Source organism: Mercenaria mercenaria, chromosome 2 (assembly GCF_021730395.1).
Source record: "Mercenaria mercenaria strain notata chromosome 2, MADL_Memer_1, whole genome shotgun sequence".
In the NCBI taxonomy this organism is placed as follows: Eukaryota; Metazoa; Mollusca; class Bivalvia; order Venerida; family Veneridae; genus Mercenaria; species Mercenaria mercenaria.
The window spans coordinates 44424315-44450747 of record NC_069362.1 but is presented as its reverse complement, the minus strand read 5'-3'; the positions used below and the strand labels follow the sequence as shown (position 1 = coordinate 44450747).

Here is a 26433-nt window from a genome sequence, read left to right as displayed (position 1 = left end):
GTATTGAGTCAATCAGTTATATACTTTTCAAGTAATAAGGGATGTCTTTCCGAATTGTTACAGCCATAAAAGAAGAAAATCATTTATATGTTGAGGAGATTCGTTTTATATGTAGAATGCATTGTCACAAATTTCAATTGGGTCACATAAAAGGTACAAGTTTGTACCAGAACATCAAATGCGCTACACTTAGAAACAATCGTCTTGAAAGCATTTGACTGCATGAATGAATAGAGGGACTTTTGCAGAAAGGCAGATGTATAAATGTGGATTGTAGAACCACACAATCATATCTTTAGGAATATTTTCTTTGGCAGTGACGAAGCCAAGAACTGTGCTGGTCGGTCATACTGTGTCCAGACTGACGAATATACATTTAGAGCAACAGAATCATGATTTGGTTAACCAGATGCATCCATGAACACAAGTACGAAAACACGCATTTTAAATAAGTTTTAAATAGAAACTATATCAAATGCAATTAAACTCTGTTGTTTTTTTTAAATATCTGTCGATAAATGAAAATATCAAACGTTTCATCATTCAAGATGTACATGCCGTGTGGCGGCTGTATAAGGTCTCCCCGTACTTGGATCCAGCGTTGTTATATTTTCTGGTCCATTGGGATCATGGAGTCCATTCAACGTCTGTGTAATAAAGTTCCGCTTAAGCCGGTGCTATGGGGCGTGAGAGGTGTTGCACATTTCATTACCTTTCATGAACAGACTCAGTCAAACTGAGTATGCTATTATTCTTCTTGGCTGCATTCTTTGATTCCAAAGGATCATTTACATATTTTATTACTATTTAGTATATGAAACGTATATCAATATTTAGATTGCTTTAGAAGGCCCTAATTATAATAAATGTATTAATACGCAAGACTGATATTTTTTATATCTATGTTTATGAACATATTTCCTGGAATTTCTCTTTCATAAATAAAAGGCATAAATAGAAAATCGTTACACCCACAACGAAACAAAACTATCGACTAAAGAATCAGGTTGATAGAAGTTTACAGATAACTGAGGCCGGTTTGCGTTGTATACAGCTACTAGTAATAGCTGAAAAACAGATTTTGCTGAGAGGACATCTAATGAGCTGTTACTGTGAAATGCAAGTATGCTCATGCTGATGTCAAAGTCTTAAAGACAAAAACAACTTCCTTGTCATGTGCTACCATAATTTTGTCTCCTTTCTTCGTACGTAAAAGCACATTTTATTTTTTTTTTATTCGAAGTGAATATAATGACATTTCCAACAAAACAGTACTTTAATACATATGCATCATCAACTCCATACAAAAATCTATTTACATGATCCTTTGTATATGTGTTTACATTTAACACAATGATAATGTAAACAGTGAAGAGCGTTCGAGCAGATGTAACTACAATGCCAGACATGAATTTGTCTGGAAAATACGTATACAAGAACACTATACACACTCTACTACAGTTTAAAATGAGAACACTGCATACTGTATAATTAATAATGAAATATATTTTATTTATATTCGTAGAGACAAGAATGAGCTGATGTATCGTTTACATATATTGGCATTCAATCCATTTCCACATATTGAATGAACCTTTTTTGTTTTATTACAGCAAGAAGATGTCACACAGTAAGTGTTAATTCAGTACATGTATATTTATGGCCCGTTGTTTTAAAAGCTAATCAAATACGTTTAAAGTATTTTCATTGTCATATATTTAAGTTCTTCTAACAATATCCTTTATTCAATGTAATGTTTTAAAAATAGCTACAGTTTCTTTTAATTAAAGCAATCAAAAGTTTTACTGTTTATGACTCGAAAAAATATTAAAAACCATCTGATTTCTTAATTCCCTGCTGCGATAAATTCTTTCACCAGGAACGACTTTTTGCTGAATTAACTTGGATGTTAATGTCAAATATTTATTTAATTCTAATGCGATAAAAATTATCTGATAAAGGAAGATGGTAGGAATATGCCAGATGCAAACATTTTAAGAGTAACATTGGTTAATATTTAATGAATTCGGAGTAAATGAAACCGTGCTTCTGATATAGTTAAAAGAATTTCAACATTTTATGCAATTTAAACAATTCAGATATTAAAACCCGCCTCAAATTTGCACTGAATGGTTCGTTGGTGTTCAAGGATTTAGATTGGCAATAGATACGTCAAGAAACAGTGCCAATATAACATGTTACAGACTGTACTATCATATGTACTCTACCACACAAAAAGTCCCTACGAGTGCAGAGTTGACGACTCAACTTTGACGTCTCACCTATACACATGTACACAGTGAATACATTTGTGTTTATTTTTTTTCCACATAATTATAATTACAGAGTCGGCTTTAGGATAGTTGTACGGAATAAATATTACGAATTATCCACGACCTTTTGCTCCTTTCTTCGCAGTGATAGATAACATTTCAGTTTTGCTGATAAAGTCAATTACTTGTTTAGTCGTACATAGTTATTGTTACCAGTATATCATTTATGTAATGAACTAAATCTTTTTTTGTTTTTGCTTTTTTAAATTTTTCATTATCATCTGTAGTTACCAAAAATAATAGCAAAATCATATTTTGACTGGAGAATATTTTTGACAAAATTTAACTTAAATTCAAATTAAAATTATACGAAAATCAAAAGACAATGTGTCTCTAGAATATGCTAGATTGTGTCTCTATGATGATATCTATCTTAATCCCTTGAGTAAATTGAAAGACTTTTCACTAGACGGATATTTGTCCACGGTAGTCAAACATTATCTAAAGATAATATTAACAGCGGTGTCTGACTTTAGAGGGTCACCTAGACGGAGAAGAAATCTACACAAACATGGTGCAAGTGATAATCGTCTCCGCTGCAATAAGGATATTGCAGCGAAGATGATTATCACTTGCACCTTGTTTGTGTTTCCTCTCCGTCTGTGTGACCCTCTAAAGTCAGACACCGCTGTTAATATTATATTTGAATAATGTTTGACTACAGTGGACAAATAAAAAGTTTAAGTAATGGATCCGTAATCAAAATCGACAATTTCCGTGTTATTACGTGTGCTTGCTTTCTAGTTCGACATTCTTCGGCCGAGATACAGCTCAACAAGATCATGGCTGTGTTTTTGGGGTGCTCTGTGCTCTTTTGCAAGGATGAATAATTAAAACGAGCTTTTTTATGAATCAATTTACACGAGTCATCTTATAGTTAGATATGCTTATGATATTCCAGTGAACTCCTGCCTGGTCACTCGGTATGATAAAAAAAAAACAGTGGTAATGATGCGCTTCAATATTTAATGTAAACTTCTTCTCCTCTGTGAAATCCTCAGATCGAACTGGCATCTGTAATCAAACTTTATCTTACAGAAGACGCAAAAGTTTTCACTGTTTTATGTAGAACACATCAAAACAGTGATATTGATAACTTTAATAACGACTGAAATTTAAAATGTTTTTATCATAAATATTTTTGTATAAATAGATACTATTTCTATACATAATGTTATGATTATACGTTTGTTTAATTGGTGACTAGACCGTTGCTGTCATAGTCATAGCAGCTTTATCAAAACAACATCAGTGGTGAATTAGATGGGGAAGTTGCACTTTTAATTAATTTAGTTTTGAGCCAATATTTATGAAACATTTTAAAGCTGCACACCTCCAGGTTTAATTCATTCTTTTTGTTTTGAAACTTAGAAGTTAATAATTGAAATAAAGGAACTATAAAGCGATTCTGTCCATTGTAGAAATTTTTATCTATGGAAACACTCTCTTGATGAGCAATAATATAGATATAGAAAAGTCTCAAAAGCGTCCGTCACACTATTGAAATATGATGCAAAATAGGAGGAATTTAGCTTTTTATACGATACACATTAAAATATCTACTTAAACAACACTGGTTTAATATCTTCTATATCTATTATCAATTGCAATACGATTAAAAAATCTGGACGCATGTCCCTTTAACATGTTTGCTTTAATTGTATTTAAATTACAATATTAGCAATTTTGGGGTGTTTTGGGATGAACACCGTTTCATACCGCAGTGCAAGAATTCCAGTTGAACACAAAATGCGATAAAAATTTAATCAAAATTAATGGAGCTTTTGGTATTTTTTGTTTTCAAACACGCGTTGCTTTATATTGTAAACGATTGTAAAGCATTTATAGACATCAAACATACGATCTTGTTACAATAATAGCATGATCTAGTAGCTGCAAATACGTTAAGATCTAGTTGATTTAGCACTTTGTCTGAACCATGAAGCAGTCGTATACAAATTTTAAAGCAGTAGTGGCCGGTTAATAAATGCATGCAGTCCATTATTTAGGATTTACATTTTATCCGTACACCCTTTTGTTTGCCAACAGATAAAAATCAAACGCATTCGCATAGTTTAAAAATTATTTGGTGATACCAAATACCATGTTAGTTTTAAATTAGAATAAAGAACAATTGAATTGTTTCAAAAATAAAAGCCACTGTGATCTTAAGTTACTGTACATAAAAGAAAATGCACACAGGCTGAAACTTCATTTTTCAATACCAAGGTATTATCAAAACAGCAATTAGATCACGAGGAGATACAGGGAAATCAGTGTCATTTATTTAGCATTTCTGGTTATAACTTACCAATATGCTAGTAGGCAAACTGACTTTAAGTGCATTATTTTATAAGAATTTTGCAATACAAAATAAATAAAGGGATAAACGGGCTTTATTTATATTAAACATAACTATGATGTATCGAATCCAAACATTACGCACGGTTTGAACCGATAAAAATCATAATTATATCTGTTATAGAAAGTTTGATATCACCCATACTGCATTCGATTACACAGATGTCTTTAACTTACATGCTTTGCATGGATCCATATAGTGGTCATTTGAGCTTTTATGCGGATAAGTTCCATACTTAGGTGCATTCTCAATTAATCCAACAGAAGCGCGTTTAATATCACAATTTATAAATGATACTCCAAACCCTTGCAAAAAGATATATATCCCTATCAGTAACTCCATGTTTATTCGAATAAAAAGCGGCACTATTTCCTTCCAATATAAAATCTATTTTTCTGTTTTCACTGTCCAGTAAAATGGGTTGAATAAAAGTATTTTAGGAAAACCCCTATAAATAAATAAATTATAAACTAAAAGTAGGGTAAAAATTTCACTAGTGAGGTAACATCAAGCATTGCTGGGATGACCGAGAGCCGTGTTTCACAATACAATACGGACATGGTGAACGAGTACAGAATAATAGTGGTTAGCTGCCGCGACGTCACGCGCTGACTATAATGAAGTTATCGATTCTTTACTGTGAGCACAGGTGAATCGGACGCCTATCTTGTCGCGTGGATTAAATTTTCGTCTGCAAAAGATATGCGGGGTACCTCGCGTGCTTAATTATTACTTGTCAAAAATATACGTTTGTTTTAGAACGGGTAGCAAGAACTAATATTCTAATGACATGCATCAGTTAAGCTCATAAGTTGTCCAGGTTGCCTTGTGGTAAAATGAACTTGTCAGATATTAAATGAGGGCTTGCCCGATGCAATGTTGTAAACAGAAAACTATCAAGTGGGTTTTAACGATGTAAAATATTATAAAGACCATAGGAATTACTCAGCCAAAGAGATAGTGATACCGACCAAAAACACGGGTGTATTTGGTATCCGATATTGGAGGTGGTTGAATACGAAATTTACATAAGACCTGTTAGACGATCCCCTGGAAGCATAGAACGCAACCAAGCAAAATAAAAGCAAACTTGGTTTGACTGAGTCTGATAACATTATTACGATAAGTCATAGTAAGTTTTGAGTGAAACAGTCAGGGTTCTTTCTTGGATAAAAATACATCTAACATGATTTTTAAGACCAAGTTAATAGCCTGAGCTTTGACCTGTTCTGACATTGACCCTTGGACCCTTCCATCAACGAATTTTGTCGAACAACATTTCCTCGATTCCATGTTTTCGCAACGAATTGCATAGAAGGTCACACATGAAAGTACATTTATCGTTACAGATCGAAATATATTCTAAAACTTGAATTACATTTAAATGATATTGGTTATAATATGGTTTTACGTTTTAAGTTTAGAAATTGTAAATACTATTTATTATGTGGAGCACCATGTGTTGCAGCTTTATATAGATTGCAAGATACTTTGTTTGAAGTAAACTATTGTTTATTTCAACGCATATTAGCTGTTTTGTCAAGGTTATTCGGATAAAAAAGACCTAAGACTCCACATTGGGGGTGCTTTCAGATGCGAACATTGCCAGCTTTATTAGCCAAATCCCTGGCTTATCGATGAAATTGTCTCCCTTGAAAATACGCTATCGGCGTTACCGATTTCTCGATGCGATTGATTTTGCTCTTATAGAGATTCGGAATCACGTCAACAGTCTTCGTATTTTCGTATCAATGTCACTCATTAACAGCTGACATTTTTTATATCACTGAATACGTCAGTCTAAGACGAAACACTTTTAGACAACATATCGATATCCGCAACAGGCACGACAGTAATGCTCGTTCAAGACACCAAAAGATTATTTTCAGGGTTTTTTTTTCAGTAAAGGAGTCGATAATGCTTCGTTAAAAGTAATTAAAAATAACTGATCGCTCGAGTTTTCAGAATCGCAAGTTGAACTAAGCATTTCTGCAGAGAAGCCTCGTATAATTGTTTGCACAAGTCCTTATTAAGCTGCACAATCAATGTATTAAGTAGTAATGTGCTGGTTATCAATTTAAGTGATTATATTTAATGTATTTGGCCTACAAGTCTCGTTCTTTCAATTATTTTTTTGTATTTTTGTATTTAGATTTTGTAATAAATGGCCATTGAAATAAACAAATAGTTAAGCACTGTTCACGTCGCGCCTGTCAAAGTCTTGAATAGTAAACACAATTGCATTTTTGGCTTATTTTCTTATTCGATACATGTTATAGCTTTTGAAATAATGACGAGTCTCTCAAAAAAAAAAGATATATTATTAGTTGTTTCTCCTGAAAATGCAGCAACAAAAACAAAACAAGCAATTTTCATTTTTAATCACATAGGAAAAAGTTATCATGCTCTCTGCGGCAAAGAGTTTTACAAGTCGGAATAATTTGAACCATCTTGATAAAGGATTACACAAGGAATATGTGTGTGGCATCACTACGAAACTGGACAAGCGGTGTAGAAGACAATGTCCTATGAAGATTTTTTTTTCTTTAGCTATGTCTGTCCTTGCAGCGGAGCAAACCTATTCTAACAGCCTCAAACGAGGAACACTCAAAAATTTTCTGTGAAGTTTCTGTGAAGTTTGAGTTATTTAGGACTTTTCAAAACAAAACTGAACTAAAGCAAATTGCTATAAGAGCGACATGTCAGCATTGAAGCTTGATTTCTATGTGTTTGCAATGCTGCTGTACTTTTTCTCTATTGGATGAGTATAAGCAGTGCTGTCAATATTCTTCTAATTTTCATCAACTTTGTGACTAACCCATCAAAACACACTTAGAAATATTTGATAAATGAACAACATCTGAAGCAATAATCTACCTGAAGCAACAATTCTGCCGTACTGTCCTTTATGATGGATACTTTAAATATTCTGAAAAGGTTGCCCCCCCCCCCCCCCCCCCGCCCCCCACCCCTTTAAAAACTTGTTAAGAAATAAAATGCTGAAAACTATGTTCCAACTAGTTATGTGAAATTTCAACACTGAGAAATTATTGCAAGTGCATCAAAACGAACATACAGTTCTTTAAAAAATGCTACGTTTTTAAAGGCGTTTAACTGTCCGATAATGTGGCCCTTTTATGCAGTTCGGAATTCAATGTATATGTCAGTAAACTAACAATTGTTTTGTAGAGTAATATAAATGTTTTATATGCTGTTTAATTTTCAAGATAAACAACCCTTTCTTTCTATGATTTGGTGTCGTTTGAAATTTTCTCGCAAAAAGTAAGGCTAAGCGTTGACACACATTTAATGTTTTTATAAATAAACACTGTCCAAAATTCATTAAAATCATTTTTACTTCTTACCTGAAAAAGGCGGGAAAACCTTTGCACGAGTTTGGAGGTAAAAAACATTAATTTTCATACCCATTAATAGTGCACAGGATCAGAGACGGGATGCATGTTAATACATACGTGGCACATTGGAAAACGCTTTCATAGCACTGATTTGTCTGTTTTGAATCAAAGAAAACATGCTTAAAATTCATTTCCGAAACATATTCATAAAATACATGCATGAGTGCAATTATATACAGTCTGTTTTATTAATGATATTAAAATATAATTGGCAGATATAGATCAGAAATGTGGCACAGTGGAGCATATCTAAAATGACTGCGCACATGCGAATGTTGTGGGATTTTTTTTAGCTGAGCGAACTTGCAATAAAAATGACATCAATACAGACAATGTCATCCTTATTGACTGTTACATTGTGTGACCTTGAATGTATTATTTATTTATTTTGTTGGGTTTAATGTCGCACCGACACTGTTATAGGTCATATGGCGACTTTCAAGCTTTGATGGTGGAAGACGACCCCAGGCACCCCTTCGTGTATTATTTCATCACGAGCGGGCACCTGGGTAGAACCACCGACCTTCCGTAATCCAGCTGGATGGCTTCCCTACATGACGAATTCAATGCCACGGGTGACGCACGAACACACATCGATGAGGGACAAGTGATTTGAGGTCAGCGATCATAACCACTCGGCCATGGAGGCCCCCGAACTTGAATGTAACATTAAATGTGAACTTGATAGTAACGTTCATCATAATTGAAAATAACAAGGTACAAACTTAATAGAAACACTCACCCTTAATGTATGTTAGATTGTGTGAACTTGTTAATATGAAGATTTTACACCTTCTTAAAGCCGTTGAGAACTTAACAAACAACTAGCATACAAAAATACTGCTCTCAAAGGAACTTTGAATGCGACAAGAAAATCAACAATCAGACAGAATCAGTGCTGTGGAAAACATAAGCAGCCACAGAAGGAATATCAATCCAGACACAGTTTAAGTGGAACTGAAATCTTGGTTTCTAGCATTAAACAAGGCACCTTTAGTGAATATTGTGTTAACCCGTAACGTGATTCTCCCTGATTATTATACTCAAATCTTGTCTAGGAAATCGTATGGACACCATAACTGCAATGGGACTTCCATAAATATAGAAATAAACTTAAGAGTAAATGAAACGAATTCAGTATTGCTGACAATTACTGGCAATCGACTGTAATTATCGCCCTGAAAGTATGCCGTTGGTACTTATCTCTCACTTACGTTTGTCCAGATGGGCTATAAACGCTGATCATTATAGGAAGACAATATAATGGAACGGTGCCTGGGTATTCACAATAGCTCGCTTTAACCTCATCAACTTTGGATGGTAAGAAGTTAAGTGTCCCTAAAGCAAGCAGTTGTATTATAGCAAAAGTCATAACATTTCCTCATAAAAGGATTTGCAAATATTGTATTGGCTTTTATCAATGAAGTATGCTTAGCCTACTTAAGGTCTTGTTCTGTTAATATGTTAATTAACAAGAATTTGTCTTGTCTTTACTTAAAAGGGAGGTAAAAATCTGGGAGGGGGGTGGGGGCGTTCAGTGACCCGGGCATACATAAAGGGTACCAATATTTTGCTCATATAGGTTGATTCTGACCGACAATTCTATATCTATAAATTCCATATATGTATTCCAGATGCTCACTTGTCAGTTTTGTTTTCAATGGTAAACAAAAAATAGAAGCCAATGCTTTGTGTAATAACTCATGATTGGGCCATGTCCTTATTGTCAACTTCACTCAGTACAGATAAGGTCATTCAAATAAACACTTAAAATGTTATCAAAACGTGTCTTCTGTCAAAATAACAATATCTTAACATTTTCTTTATGCCGCATTTGAATACTTTCGCATGTTATCGCAGAATGAAATATTTCCGATTGTCAAACTCCGTTGACGAGTTCACTTTATTTCATGCTTTCGGAATTCCAAATGAATCCGTTTCGTTCTAATGAGCAATTTGATTGGTTAACTGATCATATATCTGTCTGGGATCATGTTATGATGGTCAAAATATCCGCATCATTAAAAACCATCAAGTAAAACTCCTCTGTGGTCGCTTACATTGTAACAATGCCAAATAAAAAAACGCACCAAGGAGTTAAATAACTATTCTGGCCACACTTTAATGAAACGTTACAACATGATAAATTGCAAAAAGCTAAACGTTGATTGAGTAATAAACTTTGGAGTTAAAGTTTCAAATTGAAACGAATCGTTGCAAACAATAACTTGTAACTTGAAGAAGAAAGTTCAGAAAAAGTGTTGATGATATTGATAACGGACGTAAAAACCACAAGTGTTATTACCAGCTGAAGCACGTAAAGTATAATGCACGAAAGTAAAGATGATGTGGTGCCCTCCGCCTTTTATTTCCCTACATTTATGAAACGCTCCACCTTGCCTGACATAACAGATGTCTTACAAAGGAAAACCACATCCATTTGGATATCATTTAGACACAAAAAAGGTTTATCGGTGAATAATAAATTTAAAAAGTGTTTTATAGCGCACATTCAAGATCCTGTGGGTTTGAATTCTCAACTTCAATTACTTATGCGGGAGTATTGCAGAATTTACGAAGAGTAGTTGCCATATTTTGTGAAAATGATGATGTTGTGAAAATGATTTTTTACAACCGAGGTTTAAAATATGAAAAAGTACAAACTACCGTCTCGCGAACCCATTAATGCTTTGACATTGTAAATAGAATTCACTCAATGTGATTTATTTGTGCGAAATGGTACATTTTTGTTTATTATACCTCTCTTTTGCCTACAATGATAAAATCCCATTACCCGAAAAAGAGATATTTTGACTATCAAAAACATTGTCAACCTTTTTGACACGTGACCAAGCGAAACTGACTGTCAGGTCATGTGACCGCGCTTATATTTTGAATGTCATATAAGGGCAATTAATTCCTTCAATTTTTCAGCTATATGATTGCATCTCTTGTACACATATAGTAGTGACTCACTTTTTAATGTGCACACAGGCGATTACCGCGCTTAAGATTAAACTGTTAAATTTAATGAATTATAATCATTTTTAAACATTTTATGTACTAAATTTTGTTCAGTATAATAAAATAAATATCATATAGCAGCGTGTGGGACATTGATATTGTCAACCCTCGAAACAGAATGTCACCACTCTGCCACTTCGCCTGGGGTGACATTCTACCCTCGGGTTGACAATATCAGTGTCACACACGCTGCCATATGATATTTATATAATGTCATATATATTTATGGATACAATATTTTACATAAAATTGTTGAATGAGAAATTTTAAACTAAGTACAAGTACCTTGTAAGGACAATGAACTATTGTACATATTGATGGAAGATAAAGTCATGTTTTCCTCCGAATACGCATACAATTGTATTGATTCGAAAACTAGTCCATGTTTTAATTAAGGTTTTATTTTTTGTCATTTAACTTGTAATTATTCGACTCAGGTGGAGGTAAGAAAAAGCTTTAATGATAAATGTAAATTGATATTGTTTCATTCAATTCACAAAATGTCTCCATCAGAGTAATTGACAATAATATACCTTTTTGAACCCTTACATCTTGAAATTTGACACAACGCGTCTGGTATCAGGTCGATGGGATTAGGCAATAAACAAGGGTATACGGTGTCAGGCAACTTATTTAGTTATCAACGTATTATCCGTCACTACTATATGTGAACAAGAGATGCAATCATATAGCTGGGAAAGAGAGATATATTTTCAGTCTTATCAAGTAAAAGGGAAATTATTTTTTGGCCATGAAATGGCCATCCGTACAATAACACTAGAAATTTAAAGAGATTCTGAATTCCGTCATCCGCTCATCAGTGTGCCTCCTCCAAAAGTTCATATGTTTGTTGGAAGTGCAGTGGTGTAGGGACTGGGCATGCGACTCCTGACTGAGAGGTGGCGGGTTCAGATCCCACTGTGAGCGAAGTTTGACTAGATTCTTAACCTTTACTCTTTTGAATTTCTAAAATAGACTCGTCAATCATTCAATTTAATCAGTACCATTTATAATTTAAAGGTGTGTCCACAACAGATACACAATTTGATGAATACATCAAGTATTTCTCTTGCAATCCTTTTACGCTGATAAAGGAAATCTTTGTTGGGTTAATTGTGTGTTGCTGATATTTGCTTCCTTTTATCAGAGGATTCAACATGAACATTTCATATTTCTACATACAGCCTCGCAAATCGTAAAAATAAGCTCAACATAGACTTGCCTGGCTAAGAATACTTTTTTTAGAAAGTTACAAGATGGAGATAAAAAAACTCGATGCGTATGTGGGTGGAGGAATGGTAGGGTGGTGCAGCATTTATTCCTAAGTCCCCTAAATATGTTACACAAGTGCTAAAGGAAGTTTTTTCTGAATTCCAGACGTACTGATAATAATTCCTTCCTAGAATGTAAAGTATAAAATAAAAAAATACGAAAATGACCCAAATGAGAGTCAGTAGCAAAAAAACACTCAGTGAAAGTTAAATGTACGAGATTGCTGATACATAGATAATCGTAACGCGAGACCACCTTATCCGTAATTTACACAAATTGTACAATTTACACAATTTTAGCAATTTTGAGGTGTTTTAGGATGAACACAGTTTCTTACCGCGGAGCGAGAATTTCAGCTGAACATAAACTGCGATAAAAATTTAAATCAAACTAAAGGTGCTTCTGATATTCTTTGTTTCCAAACATGCTTTGCTTTATATCGATAATGATTGTACAGCATTTTAGACATCAAAAATACGATCTTGCAACAATAATGACATGATCTAGTAACTGTAAATCGAGGGCTTGGTGCAAAAGTATTGTAAGTGTATATAAATAAAGAACAAGATACAATAATTTTGCGCCAAGCCCTCGAAATACGGTAAGATCTAGTTGATTTAGCACTTTGTCTGAACCATGAATCAGTTGTATACACATTTTAAAGCAGTAGTGGTTGGTTAATGATATCATCCTTATTGCATTCAATCACATAGATTTCATTACTTACATGCTTTGCACGGATCCATATAGTAGTCATTTGAGCTTTTATGCGGATAAGTTCCATACTTAGGTGCATTTTCAATTAATCCAACAGAAGCGCGTTTAATATCACAATTTATAAATGATACTCCAAATCCTTGCAATAAGATATATATTCCTATCAGTAACTCCATGTTTATCCGAAAACAAATGTGGCACTATTTCTTTACAATATAAAAGCTATTTTTCGTTTTTCTGTTCCCACTCTATGGTAAAATGGGTTGAATAAAAGTTGTTTTAAGAAATAAAAGCCTAAAATAAACACTTACAATAACACTAACAATTTATAAACTGAAAGTAGGGTATAAATTTCACTCTTGTTTGAACTTGAACTTCAAGAACCTAGCGTAATTGATAAAAGCAAGTCTTGTCTGTTGGTTATATAGTGATCGAGAGCCATGTTGCACGTAGCGAAGTAACAGCAAGTATTGCCGTTTTCTTTATAGAGTAATGATCGAGAGCCGTGTTTCACAATACAATACGCACATGGTTAACGAGTATTAAATAATAGTGGCTAGCTTCCGCAACGTCACGCGCTGACTGTAATGAAGTGATCGTTTCTTAACTGTGAGTACAGGTGAATCGGACACCTATGTTGTCGCGTGGATTAAATTTTTTGTCTGCAAAAGACATGAGGAGTACCTCGCGTGGTTAATTATTACTTGTCAAAAATATACGTCGATTATAGAACGGGTAGCAAGAACTAATATTTCAATGATAAGTGCTGAATTGAAGAATCAATTTAACTAATAAGTTGTCCAGGGTCCAGTTGTTCGAAACTTTAACAGGCGATTAAGCTAACGGTTGATTTTTAGGGTTACTTTTCGGCATTATAAAACACTTAGAAAAACAAATGTATGAGATAAGAATTATGAACTTTGAAAGCTCTTTACAATAAAATCAAAACATCATACTAGTTTCTCCCATCAAGACCAGTGTTTTGAATCATAATTTAACCAGCGGTTAGTTTAACAGCCGGTTAAAGTTTCGAACAACTGGGCCCAGGTTGCCGTGTGGTAAAAAGAACTTGTAAAATATTAAATGAGAGGTTGTCCGATGCCATGTTGTAAAAAGAAAACAAATAAAGATATGCCCTACGTGGGTTTTCTCAATGTAAAAGATAATAAAGACTGTAGGAATTACTCAACCAAAGATATAGTAATACCGACCAAAAACACGGGTGTATTTGGTATCCGATATTGGATGTGGTTGAATACGAAATTTACATAAGATCTGTAAGAAGATCCCCTGGAAGCATAGAAAGCAACCAAGCAAAATAAAAGCAAACTTGGTTTGACTGAGTCTGATAACATTATTACGATAAGTCATAGTAAGTTTTGAGTGAAACAGACAGAGTTCTTTTTTGGATAAAAATACAGCTTACATGATTTTTAAGACCAAGTCAATGGCCAGAGATCATCGACTCCTACCCTACCATCAACGAATTTTGTCAAGCAGCATTTCCTCCATTCCATAACATGTTTTCGCAACGCATTGCGTAGGAGAGCACATTTTGGATAGAAGATAGTTCGAACAAAAACCCTTAGTACAATGAGGACATCCGTGAAATCAGGCATGCTCATCAAAATGTGTATTATCAAAATATAAAAACATGCATAGACTCAAAGACGTCATATGAAATGTATCAAAAGCAAAGCATTTAAACATGTGTTGATATAATTAATCCAGTCATAAAATAGCGATTTCTTATTCACTTAACAATTATGTGCTACACAATTTTAACATGTGGGTGTATTAAGTACAGCTGTCTAGGAAAACACGGGCTTCAGCTATGTGCGTTACCTCTACATATGCAAGAAATATATTTCAAAGTTTGAACTATATATTCCTTTTTCTTTTCTCGAATAATTAATTGCCCTAGCAACTCACATGACATGTGTCTTGGTTACCATGAAAGTACATTTATCATTACAGATCCCAATTTATTCTAAAACTTGAATTACGTGTAAATGATATTGGTTATAATATGGTTTACCAGATACTTTATTTAAGTATTTTCCCCGACGTTTTCAAAGACGTCATATGAAATGTATCAAAAGCAAAGCATTTAAACATGTGTTGATATAATTAATCCAGTCATGAAATAGCGATTTCTTATTCACTTAACAATTATGTGCAACACAATTTTAACATGTGCGTGTCTAGGAAAACACGGGCTTCAGCTATGTGCGTTACCTCTGCCAGAAATATATTTTAAAGTTTGAACAATATATTCCTTCTTCTTTCCTCGAATAATTAATTACCCTAACAACTCGCATGAAATGTGTCTTGTTTACAATGAAAATACATTTATCGTTACAGATCCCAATATGTTCTTAAATTTGAATTACGTGTAAATGGTATTGGTTATAATATGGTTTACCAGATACCTTATTTAAGTATTTTCCCCGATTAACACTCATAAATAGCATCAACTCCAAGTGTTAATGTAATAATGTAATTTACAGGATAACCTCTACCTGGTTTCTAAACTAAAGTTTGGAAATTATGAAAACCAATTTATCACTATTGTTTATTATGTGAAGCATCATGTGTAGCAGCTTTATATAAATTGCAGGATACTTTGTTATTAATTTCAACGCATATTTGCTGTTTTTGCCAAGGTTATCTGGAGAAAGACCAAAGACTCCATTTGGGAGTGCTTTCAGATGCGAAGAATCACGTCAACAGTCATCGTCTTTTCGCATCAATGCCACTCGTCAACATCTTACAGTTTTTGTATCACTGAATACGTCAGTCTAGACGAAACATGTTTAGACAACATACTCGATGTCCGCAACATGCACGACTGTAATGCTCGTTCAAGACACCACAAGGTTATTTTCAGTTTGTTTTTTCAGTAATGGATTCGACAGTGTTTAGTTAAAAGCAATTAAAAAACTGATCTTACAGTTTGGCTCGCTCAAGTTTGCAAATCACAAGTTGAACTACGCATTTCTGCAGAGAAGCCTCGTATAACTGCTTGCACTAGTCTTAATCAAGCTGCATAATCGGTGCATTAAGTAGTAAGTTTTTAAAAAGTCCTAGTTATCAATTTACGTGATAACATATAATGTATTGGGCGGACAAGTCTCCTTCTTTCAATTATTTATCTGTGTATTTATAGTGTATAATAAATGGCCTTGCAATAAACAAACATTTAAGCACTGTTCACGTCGCGCCTGTCAAAGTCTTGAATAGCAAACACAATTGCATTTTTGGCTTATTTTCTTATTTGATGCATGTTACTGCTTCTGAAATAATGACGAATCTCTCAAGAGAGATATATTTTTAGTTTTTACTCCTGAAAATTCAGCAACAAACATAAAACAAGCAGTTTTCATTTTATACCGGAGGGAAACGTTATCATGCTCTCTGCGGCAAAGTTGTTTACAAGTCGGAATAATTTGAACAATCTTGATAAAGAGTTACACATGGAATATGTATGTGGCATCACTACGAAAATGGACAAGCGGTGTAGAAGACGATGTCGTAAGAAGCAAAACTATTCTAACAGACTCAAACGAGTACCACTCAAACATATTTCTGTAAAGTTTGGTTATATTGAAAGAGTTGCTTAGGAGAATGTCGAACCACGAGCACTTTATACTCTTGTGAGTTAAACAATAGCATACATCCTATGCACGTAAGAGGACTTTCAGAAAAAAAACATCAATTTTTTTTTACGTGACTTATGCAGTAAACATTGCTACGAGCCAGTGACAATCTTTTAAACAAAACCAAAATTCATTAAAAATTACAAATAAAATATGACAGACACTGGTTACCACTCCATATGTTTCAGTCTATTACAGTTTTGATTAAACTTTATAGTGTCCTATTTTTACGTCAGCTGTATCCATTGCTGGCCATGTCCTTCAAAGAGAAAATTTGCTCCGCTATCAGATAAAACTCACAACCCTTGCATTGTTTAGTATGGAGCACTTTCTAAACTTGCAACATAGCATAGGTCAACACAGCTGTAAACTATCTTTAATGGGGTGTGCATTTAGAAAGACATCACAATATGCAGGTTTAAATGCCCATGAAATATCTCAATGTTAAGTAAATGGTGCAAAAGAAGTTCGTTCCTTATATCATTCTACTGAGATGAAACTCACGGTAAAAATGTCCATATTACCTAAAATTATTCATGGAATGTATATAATTCGATGAAAATTTTCCTTTTCTCATAGAACATTGGGTTATTGTTTTTGGTGGCGGGTAGGGTAGGCTATTTTCAGAATTATCAACAAATATATGTTCTAATACTGAATTAAGTGAATAGAATAAATTGTGTTAAACAAAACAAAACAAAAAGAATTGAACTAAAACAAATTTCTGTAAGAGCGATATATCAGTACTGAGGCTTGATTTCCATGTTTTTGCGATGCTGATGTACTTTATCTCTATATGAGTATGATAAGCAGTCCTGTCAATATCCGTCTAATTTTCATCAACTGTGTGACTTACGATTTTCAATAGTTATTCTTTATTTAAGGTTTAGGAGTATGCCATCAAAACACAGAAATATTTGATGTTTTGATAAGAGCAACAATCTACCTTACCATTATATGTTCTGGCGTACTCTCCCGTATGATAGATACTTTAAATATTCTGACGAAATTGCCCACCCTCCCCTTTAAAAATGAATGCCACTTGTAAAGAAATAGAATTAAACAATTACTGAAAACTACGATCCATTTAGTTATGTGAAACAGTTCTTTAAAAATGGTGAGTTTTGAAAGGCGTTAAACTGTCCGAAAATGTGGCCCCTTTATGCAGTCCGGAATTTAATGTATATATCACTAAACTAACAATTGTTTTGTAGAGTAATATATATGTTTTACATGCTGTTCACTTTTCATGCGAAACAACCCTTTCTTTCTATGATTTGGTGTCGTTTGATTTTTTCTCTCAAAAATGTAAGGCTTAGCGTTAACACACTTTTGACGTTTCTAAAAGTATGCACTGCCCAAAATTCATTAAAATAATTTTTACTTCTTATCTGAAAAAAGTGCGAAAACTTTGGCACGAGTTTGGAGGCAAGCCGCATGAATTTTCCTACCCACAAATATTGCACATAATCAGAGAACATGATCAAGAAACGGGATGCATGTTAAAACATACATGGCACCTTGGAAAACTCTTTCATAAAATTGATTTGTCTGTTTTGATTAAAAAAAAAAAACATGCCTAAAAATCATTTCCGAAACATATTCATAAAATGCATGCATGAGTGCAATTATATACAGTCTGTTTTATCAGCAATAGGAAAATATAATTGACAGATATAGATCAGAAATGTGGCACAGTGGAGCATATCTAAAATGACTGCGCACATGTGAATGTTGTGTTCCTTTTTGAGCAGAGCGAACTTGCAATAAAAATGACATCAGTACTGACAAAGTCATCCTTATTGACTGTTACGTTGTGTGAACTTGAATGTCATATTATATGTGAACTTTATAGAAACTTTCACGCGCATTGAAAGTAACTTGGTAACAAACTTGATAGAAACACATCTTTATTGCATGTTACATTGTATGAACTTGATAGAAACACTCATCCTATTGACTCTTACATTGTGTTAACTTGTTAATATGAAAATCTTACGCTTTCTTAAAGCCGTTGAGAACCCAGCAGAATGAACCCTATGTTGTTAACAAACAACTAGCATACAAAAATACTGCTCTCTAAGGAACTTTGAATGCGGCAAGAAAATCAACAATCAGACAAAATCAGTTCTGCGGAAAACATAAGCAGCCACAGAAGGAATATCATTCTAATTTAAAACAAAGCAATGTCCAGAAATACATTAGTGGAAGTAAAATCTTTGTTTCTAGTATTAAACGAAGCACCTTTAGTGAATGTTGTGTTAACCCGTAACGAGATTCTCCCTGACTAGTATACTTAAATCTCGTCTAGGAAATCGTATGGACACTTTAGTAACAACGGGACGTCCATAAATGTGGAAATAAACGTAAGAGTAAATGAAACGACTTCAGTATTGCTGACAATTACTGGCAATCAATGAGAATTATCGCCCTGAGAGTATGCTGTTGGTACTTATCTCTCACTTACATATATCCAGATGGAATATAAACGCAGGACATAATAGGAAGTCAATATAATGGAACGGTGTCTGAGTATTAACAATAGCTTATCAATTGCTCGCTTTAACCTAATCAACTTTGGATGGTGAGAGGTAATGTGTCCCTAAAGCTAACTGTTGTATTATAGCAAAGGTCATAACATTTCCTCACAAAAGGATTTGCAAATACTGTATTGGCTTTTATCAATGGAGTATGCTTAGCTTACATAATGTATTGTTTTGCTTACTAGGGAGACGTTTTATATGTTAATTAACAAGGATTTCTCTTTTCTTTGCTTAAAAGGGAGGTAAAAATTTGGGTTTATTTTACTGACCCGGGCATTTATAAATGGTACCAATATTTTGCTCATATAGGTTGATTCTGACCGACAATTCTATATCTTCAAATTCCATATGCATTCCATATGTGCACTTGTCAGTTTTGTTTTCAATGGTAAACAAAAAATAGAAACCAAGGCTTTGTAAAATAACTGATGACTGGGTCATGTCCTTACTGTCAACTTCACTCAATACAGATAAGGTCATTCAATTAAACGCTTAAAATGTTATCAAAACGTGTCTTTTGTCAAAATAATAATGTCTTAACATTTTCTTTATGCCGCATTTGAATACTCCCGCATGTTATCGCAGAATAAAATATTTCCGATTGTCAAACTGCGTCTACGTGTGCAGTTTATTTGACTTTATTTCGCGCTTCCGGAATTCGAAATGAATCCGTTTCGTTCTGATGAGCAATTTGATTGGTTAACTGATCATAAATCTGTCTGGGACCATGTTATGACGGTCAAAATATCCGCATCATTAAAGACCATCAAGTAAAACTTCTCAGTGGTCGCTTACATTGAAACAATGCCAAATAAGAAAAACGCATCATTGAGTTGAATAACTATTCTGGCCACACTTTAATGAAACGTTACAACAAAGTTGCAAACCGCGAAAGTTTGTTTAGTAATAAACTTTCAAGTCAAAATTCCAAATTGAAACTAATCTTTGCAAACAATTACTTGTAACTTGAAGAAGAAAGTGCAGAAAATGTGCTGATGATATTGATAACAAACGTAAAAACTACAAGAGTTTTTACCAATTGAAGCACGTAAAATATAATGCACGAAAGTAAAGATTGTAATATGATGTGATGCCCTCCGCCTTTTATTTCTTAAATTTATGAAACGCCGCACCTGGCCTGACATGACAGATGTCTCGCCACAGAAAACCACATCCATTTGGATATCATTAGACATAAAAAGCTGAACCACAGCATCTGTAAGTGACACAGAAGCCTTATCGGTGAATGATAAATTTAATTTGATTACTGCAGAATTTAGAAAGAGTAGTTGTCATTGTTCTGAAAATGATACTGCTTTTACAACCGAGGTTTAAAATATGAAAAAGGACAATTTACTGTCTCGCGAACTCCTTAATGCTTTGGCATTTTAAATAAAATTCACTAATGTGATTTCTTTGTGCGAAATAGTACATTTCTTTTTGTATGTCATATATATTAATGGGTACAATATTTTACCTAAAATTGATGAATGAGAAGCTTTAAACTAAGTACAAGTACCTTGTAAGGGGGCACTGAATTATTGTAAACATTGATGGAAGATAAATTCATGTTTGCCTCCAAATACGCGTACAATTGCATTGATTCTTAAACTAGTCCATGTTTTTAATTAAGGTTTTATCTTTTGTCATTTAACTTGTAATGATTCGGCTCAGGTGGAGGTAAGAAAATGCTTTAATGATTAATGTAAATTGATATTGTTTCATTCAATTCGCAAAATGTCTCCATCAGAGTAATTGACAATAATATACCTTTTTGAACCCTTACAAGCTGAAATATGACACAGCGCGTCTGGTATCAGGTCGATGGGATTAGGCAATAAACAAGGGTATACGGTGTCAGGCAACTTATTTAGTTATCAACGTATTTTCAGATACGTTGATTTATGTTTGCTGTGAGAGGGTCTTATCAAGTAAAAGGGAAATTATTTTTTCCATACAGTGGTCACCCATAAAATAACAGAAATGATTTAAAGAAATTTGAATTCAGCCATCCTCATAATCATCAGTTTGCCTCCTCCAATAATTCATTTGTTCGTTTGATGCGCAGTGGTGTATGGACTGGGCATGTGACTCCTGACTGAGAGGTTGTGGGTTCAAATCCCACTGTGACCGAAGTTTGACTAGATTTTTAATATTGTTGCAAAAGCTTGTAAGAAAACCACGAAGTGTTCATCGAAAACTGACAATTATCGGCTTTTGAACAGATACTGTAAAAACATATATTTTCGCTGGGTCAAAATTTCGTTTGAACTTTTGAGTATGTTCGCGAGGTTTAACTTTCGCGAAATTGTAAAAATGGTATCTTACTTTGATTTGAATTATACTAAAGGTGAATATTTCCTCGAGGATTAATTTTAGTGAATGAAGAGCCTCGCGAATATAGCGAACATTAAACCCTCGCGAAAATTACTGTTCTGCAGTGTACAATTTGATGAATACGTATTTCGCTTAACTATCCTTTTACGCTGATAAAGGAAATCTTTATTGGGATAAATATGTGTAGCAGACATTTGTTTTCTTTTATCAGAGGATTCAAAATGAACATTTTATATTTTTTACATACAGCCTCGCGAAATGTAAAAATAAGCTCAACATAGACTTGCCTGGGTAAGAAAACTTATGTCATGACCATGATTAAAACTTTTTTTATATAATTGTCTTTTTGAGAAAGTTACTAGATGGAGAGAAAAAACTCGATGCGTATGTGGGTGGAGGAATGGTAGGGTGGTGCAGCATTTATTTCTAAGTCCCCTAAATACGTTACACAAGTGCTAAAGGTAGTTTTTCTGAATTCCAGACGTACTGATAATAATTCCTTTCTAGAATGTAAAAGTACAAAATAAAAAAAATACGAAAATGACCCAAATTAGTGTCAGTAGCAAAAAAACATTCAGTGAAAGTCAAATGTACGAGATTGCTGATACATAGATAATTAAAAAAACGCGAGACCACCCTATCCGAAATTTACACAAATTGTACAATTTACACAATTTTAGCAATTTTGAGGTGTTTTGGGATGAACACAGTTTCTTACCGCGGAGCGAGACTTTCAGCTGAACACAAAATGCGATAAAAATTTAAATCAAATTAAAGGTGCTTTTGGTATTCTTTGTTTTCAAACATGCTTTGCTTTATATGGATAACGATTGTACAGCATTTATAGACATCAAAAATACGGTCTTGTAACAATAATGACATGATCTAGTAATTGTAAATACGATAAGATCTAGTTGATTTAGCACTTTGTCTGAACCATGAAGAAGTTGTTTAAAAATCTTAAAGTTAATAAATACCTGCATTCCATTATTTACGATATATATTTTATCCGTAAACTCTTTTGTTTGCCAACAGAAAAAAAAATCAAACGCATTCGCATAGTTTAAAAATGATTTGGTGTTACCACATACCATATCTGTTTTAAATTAGAATAAAGAACAATTGAATTGTTTCAAAAATAAAATCCACTATGATCTTAAGTTACTGTACATAAAAGAAAATGCACATACGCCAAGGTACTATCAAAACAGCAATTAAATAACACGGATACACGGAAATCAGTGTCGTTTATTTAGCATTTCTGCTTATAACGTATAAATATGCTAGTAAGCAAACTGACTTTAAAAACATTATTTTATAAGAAAAAAATTTGCAATACCAAATAATGAAGTGATAAACAGTCTTTATTTATATTAAACATAATTATGATGAGTGGAATCCAAACATTACGGTTTGAACCGACAAGATTCATAATAATATCTGTTATAGGAAGTTTGATATCATCCTTACTGCATTCATTCACATAGATTTCATTACTTACATGCTTTGCAAGGATCCATATAGTGGTCATTTGAGCTTTTATGTGGATAAGTTCCATATTTAGGTGCATTTTCAATTAATCCAACAGAAGCGCGTTTAATATCACAATTTATAAATGATACTCCAAATCCTTGCAATAAGATATATATTCCTATCAGTAACTCCATGTTTATCCGAATAAAAAGTGGCACTATTTCTTTTCAATATAAAATCTGTTTTTCGTTTTTCTGTTCCCACTGTATAGTGAAACGGGTTGAATAAAAGTTGTTTTAAGAAAAAAACATAAAACAAACCCTTACAATAACACTAAAGATTTATGAACTGAAAGTAGGGTATAAATTTCACTCTTATTTGAACTTCAATGGCCTAGCGTAGTGAAGTAACAGCAAGCATTGCCGGGTTGTTTATAGTGCAATGATCGGGAGCCGTGTTTCACAATACAATACGCATAAGGTTAACAAGTATTAAATAATAGTGGCTGGCTTCCGCGACGTCACGCGCTGACTATAATGAAGTAATATAATCGATTATTTACTGTGAGCACAGGCGAATCGGACACCTATGTCGTCGCGTGGATAAAATTTTTGTCTGCAAAAGACATGTGGGGTACCTCTCTTAGTTAATAATGAGATGTTAAAAATATACGCCGAATACAGAACGGGTAGTTAGAACTAATATTTCAATGACATGTTCTGAATTGAAGAATCAGTTAAACTAATAAGTTGTCCAGATTGCCGTGTGGTAAAATGAACATGTGAGATATTAAATGTGGGACTGCGCGTTCCCGTGTTGTAAAAAGAAAACAATCAAGGATATGTCCTACGTGGGTTTTCTCAGTTTAAAATATAATCAAGACTATAGGCGTTACTCAACCAACGAGATAGTGATACCGACCAAAAACATGGGGAGGTTTGGTTTCCGATATCGATGGTGGTTGAATATGAAATTTACATAAGATCTGTATCCCCTGGAAACATAGAACGCAACCAAGGAAAATAATAGCCGATTTGGTTTTGAACATTTTTACGATACGTCATAGTAAGTTTTGAAGCAAACAGACAGCAACAAGAGCGCCGCCAAGCGGGAAAATATACGCCTGAAAGGTTACATCAGAGGATGGAAGCAAAATTTAAAGAACTTGACTGTCGAAGCCCAAAGGACAGGTACAACAAAAAGGAGAAATTCCACAAAAAATTCTTACCAGGTTATGTCAAAATACATCTAAAAATTGGATGTACCATCCATGTTGTACCACAGAAAAGTGGTCGCGAGTTTTTCCCTACAAAAACAAAAAAGAATCTGCCAAATAAAAAACAAGAGCACTGCAATGCAGAGTAATATACACAAAGGAAAGTCATACATAACCTTTGACCCCTAAGTGTGACCTTGATCTTGAAGTGAATCATCCAAAACATGCGCCCTGTACGTCGTCTCAGTGTGGTTAACATTTGTGTCAAGTTTCTTTGAAATCCTTCAAGCAGTTCAAGAGTTACAGAGTGGACATAGCAAAGTATTATGACCTTTCACTTCTAAGTTTGACCTTGACCTTGAAGCTAGTCATTTGAAACAAGCTCTCTGCACATCTTCTCAGTGTGGTGAACAGTTGTGCCAAGTTTCTTTGAAATCATTTAAGCAGTTCAAGAGTTACAATGCGAACACAAAAAACACTCATATGACATTTGACCCATAAGTGTGACCTTGACCTTGAAATGAGACATCCAAACGATGCGCTCTGCGCGTCGTCTTAGTGTGGTGAACATTTGTGTCAAGTTTCTTTGAAATCCTTCAAGGGGTTCAAGAGTTACAGAGTGGACACAGCGATGTATTATGACCTTTCACTTCTAAGTTTGACCTTGACCTTGAAGCTAGTCATCTGAAACAAGCTCTCTGCACATCGTCTCAGTATGGTGAACAGTTGTGCCAAGTTTCTTCGAAATCCTTCGAGCAGTTCAAGAGTTACAGCGCGAACACGAAACACACTCATAAGACCTTTGACCCATAAGTGTGACCTTGACCTTGAAGCGAGACATCCAAACGATGCGCTCTGCACGTCGTTTCAGTGTGGTGAACATTTATGTCAAGTTTCTTTGAAATCCTTTAAGGGGTTCAAGAGTTACAGAGCGGACACGAAATTGCTAATGGACGGACGGACGGACGGACAGACGGACACCTGGGGTATAACATAATACGTCCCTTCGGGCGTATAAAAATACATCTACACTAATTTTTAAGACTCAGTTCCATAGCCTGAGCTTTGACTTATTCTGACATCGACTTACCATACCATTAAGGGGTTTTATCCATCAACATTTTCTCCATTCTATCCCATGTTTTGGCAAGGAATTGCATTGGGGAGCACATTTTGGATAGAGCACATTTCGAACAAAAACACTAAGTACAGTGAGGACATGCGTGAAATCAGGCATGCTCATCAAAATGTATATTATCAAAATATAAAAATATGCATAGACTCAAAGACGTCATATGAAATGTATCAAAAGCAAAGCATTTAAACATGTGTTGATATAACTAATCCAGTCATGAAATAGCGATTTCTTATTCACTTAACAATTATGTGCAACACAATTTTAACATGTGCGTGTCTAGGAAAACACGGGCTTCAGCTATGTGCGTTACCTCTGCCAGAAATATATTTTAAAGTTTGAACAATATATTCCTTCTTCTTTCCTCGAATAATTAATTACCCTAACAACTCGCATGAAATGTGTCTTGTTTACAATGAAAATACATTTATCGTTACAGATCCCAATATGTTCTTAAACTTGAATAACGTGTAAATGGTATTGGTTATAATATGGTTTACCAGATACCTTATTTAAGTATTTTCCCCGATTTACACTCATAAATAGCATCAACTCCCAGTGTTAATCTAATAATATAGTTTTCATGATAACCTCTACCTGGTTTCTAAACTAAAGTTTAGAAATTATAAAAACTATTTATTACTATTGTTTATTATGTGGAGCATGTGTAGCAGCTTTATATAAATTGCAGGATACTTTGCTATTAATTTCAACGCATATTTGCTGTTTTTGCCAAGGTTATATGGAGAGAGACCCAAGCCTCCATTTGGGAGTGCTTTCAGATGCGAAGAATCACGTCAACAGTCATCGTCTTTTCGCATCAATGCCACTCGTCAACATCTTACAGTTTTTGTATCACTGAATACGTCAGTCTAGACGAAACATTTTTAGACAACATACTCGATGTCCGCAACATGCACGACTGTAATGCTCGTTCAAGACACCA

At 34.1% G+C, this 26433-nt stretch overlaps 1 protein-coding gene across 4 annotated transcripts in view; it reads right to left on the bottom strand.

Moving 5' to 3' along the window:
- LOC123563836 (tolloid-like protein 1) overlaps positions 1-26433 on the bottom strand; it is a 123181-nt gene that overhangs the window by 84028 nt on the left and 12720 nt on the right. Inside the window, exon 1 of one of the 4 annotated variants that reach the window (XM_053536453.1) lies at positions 23165-23573. The exons of 1 other annotated variant lie outside the window; for it this stretch is intronic. In XM_053536453.1, the coding sequence (XP_053392428.1) occupies positions 23165-23330 (166 nt within the window). In that variant the 5' untranslated portion in view covers positions 23331-23573. Of the gene's footprint in view, positions 1-4871; positions 5220-13134; positions 13316-23164; positions 23574-26433 lie in introns of those variants that run through there. 2 more of the 4 variants (XM_053536455.1, XM_053536454.1) reach the window with 2 other exon arrangements.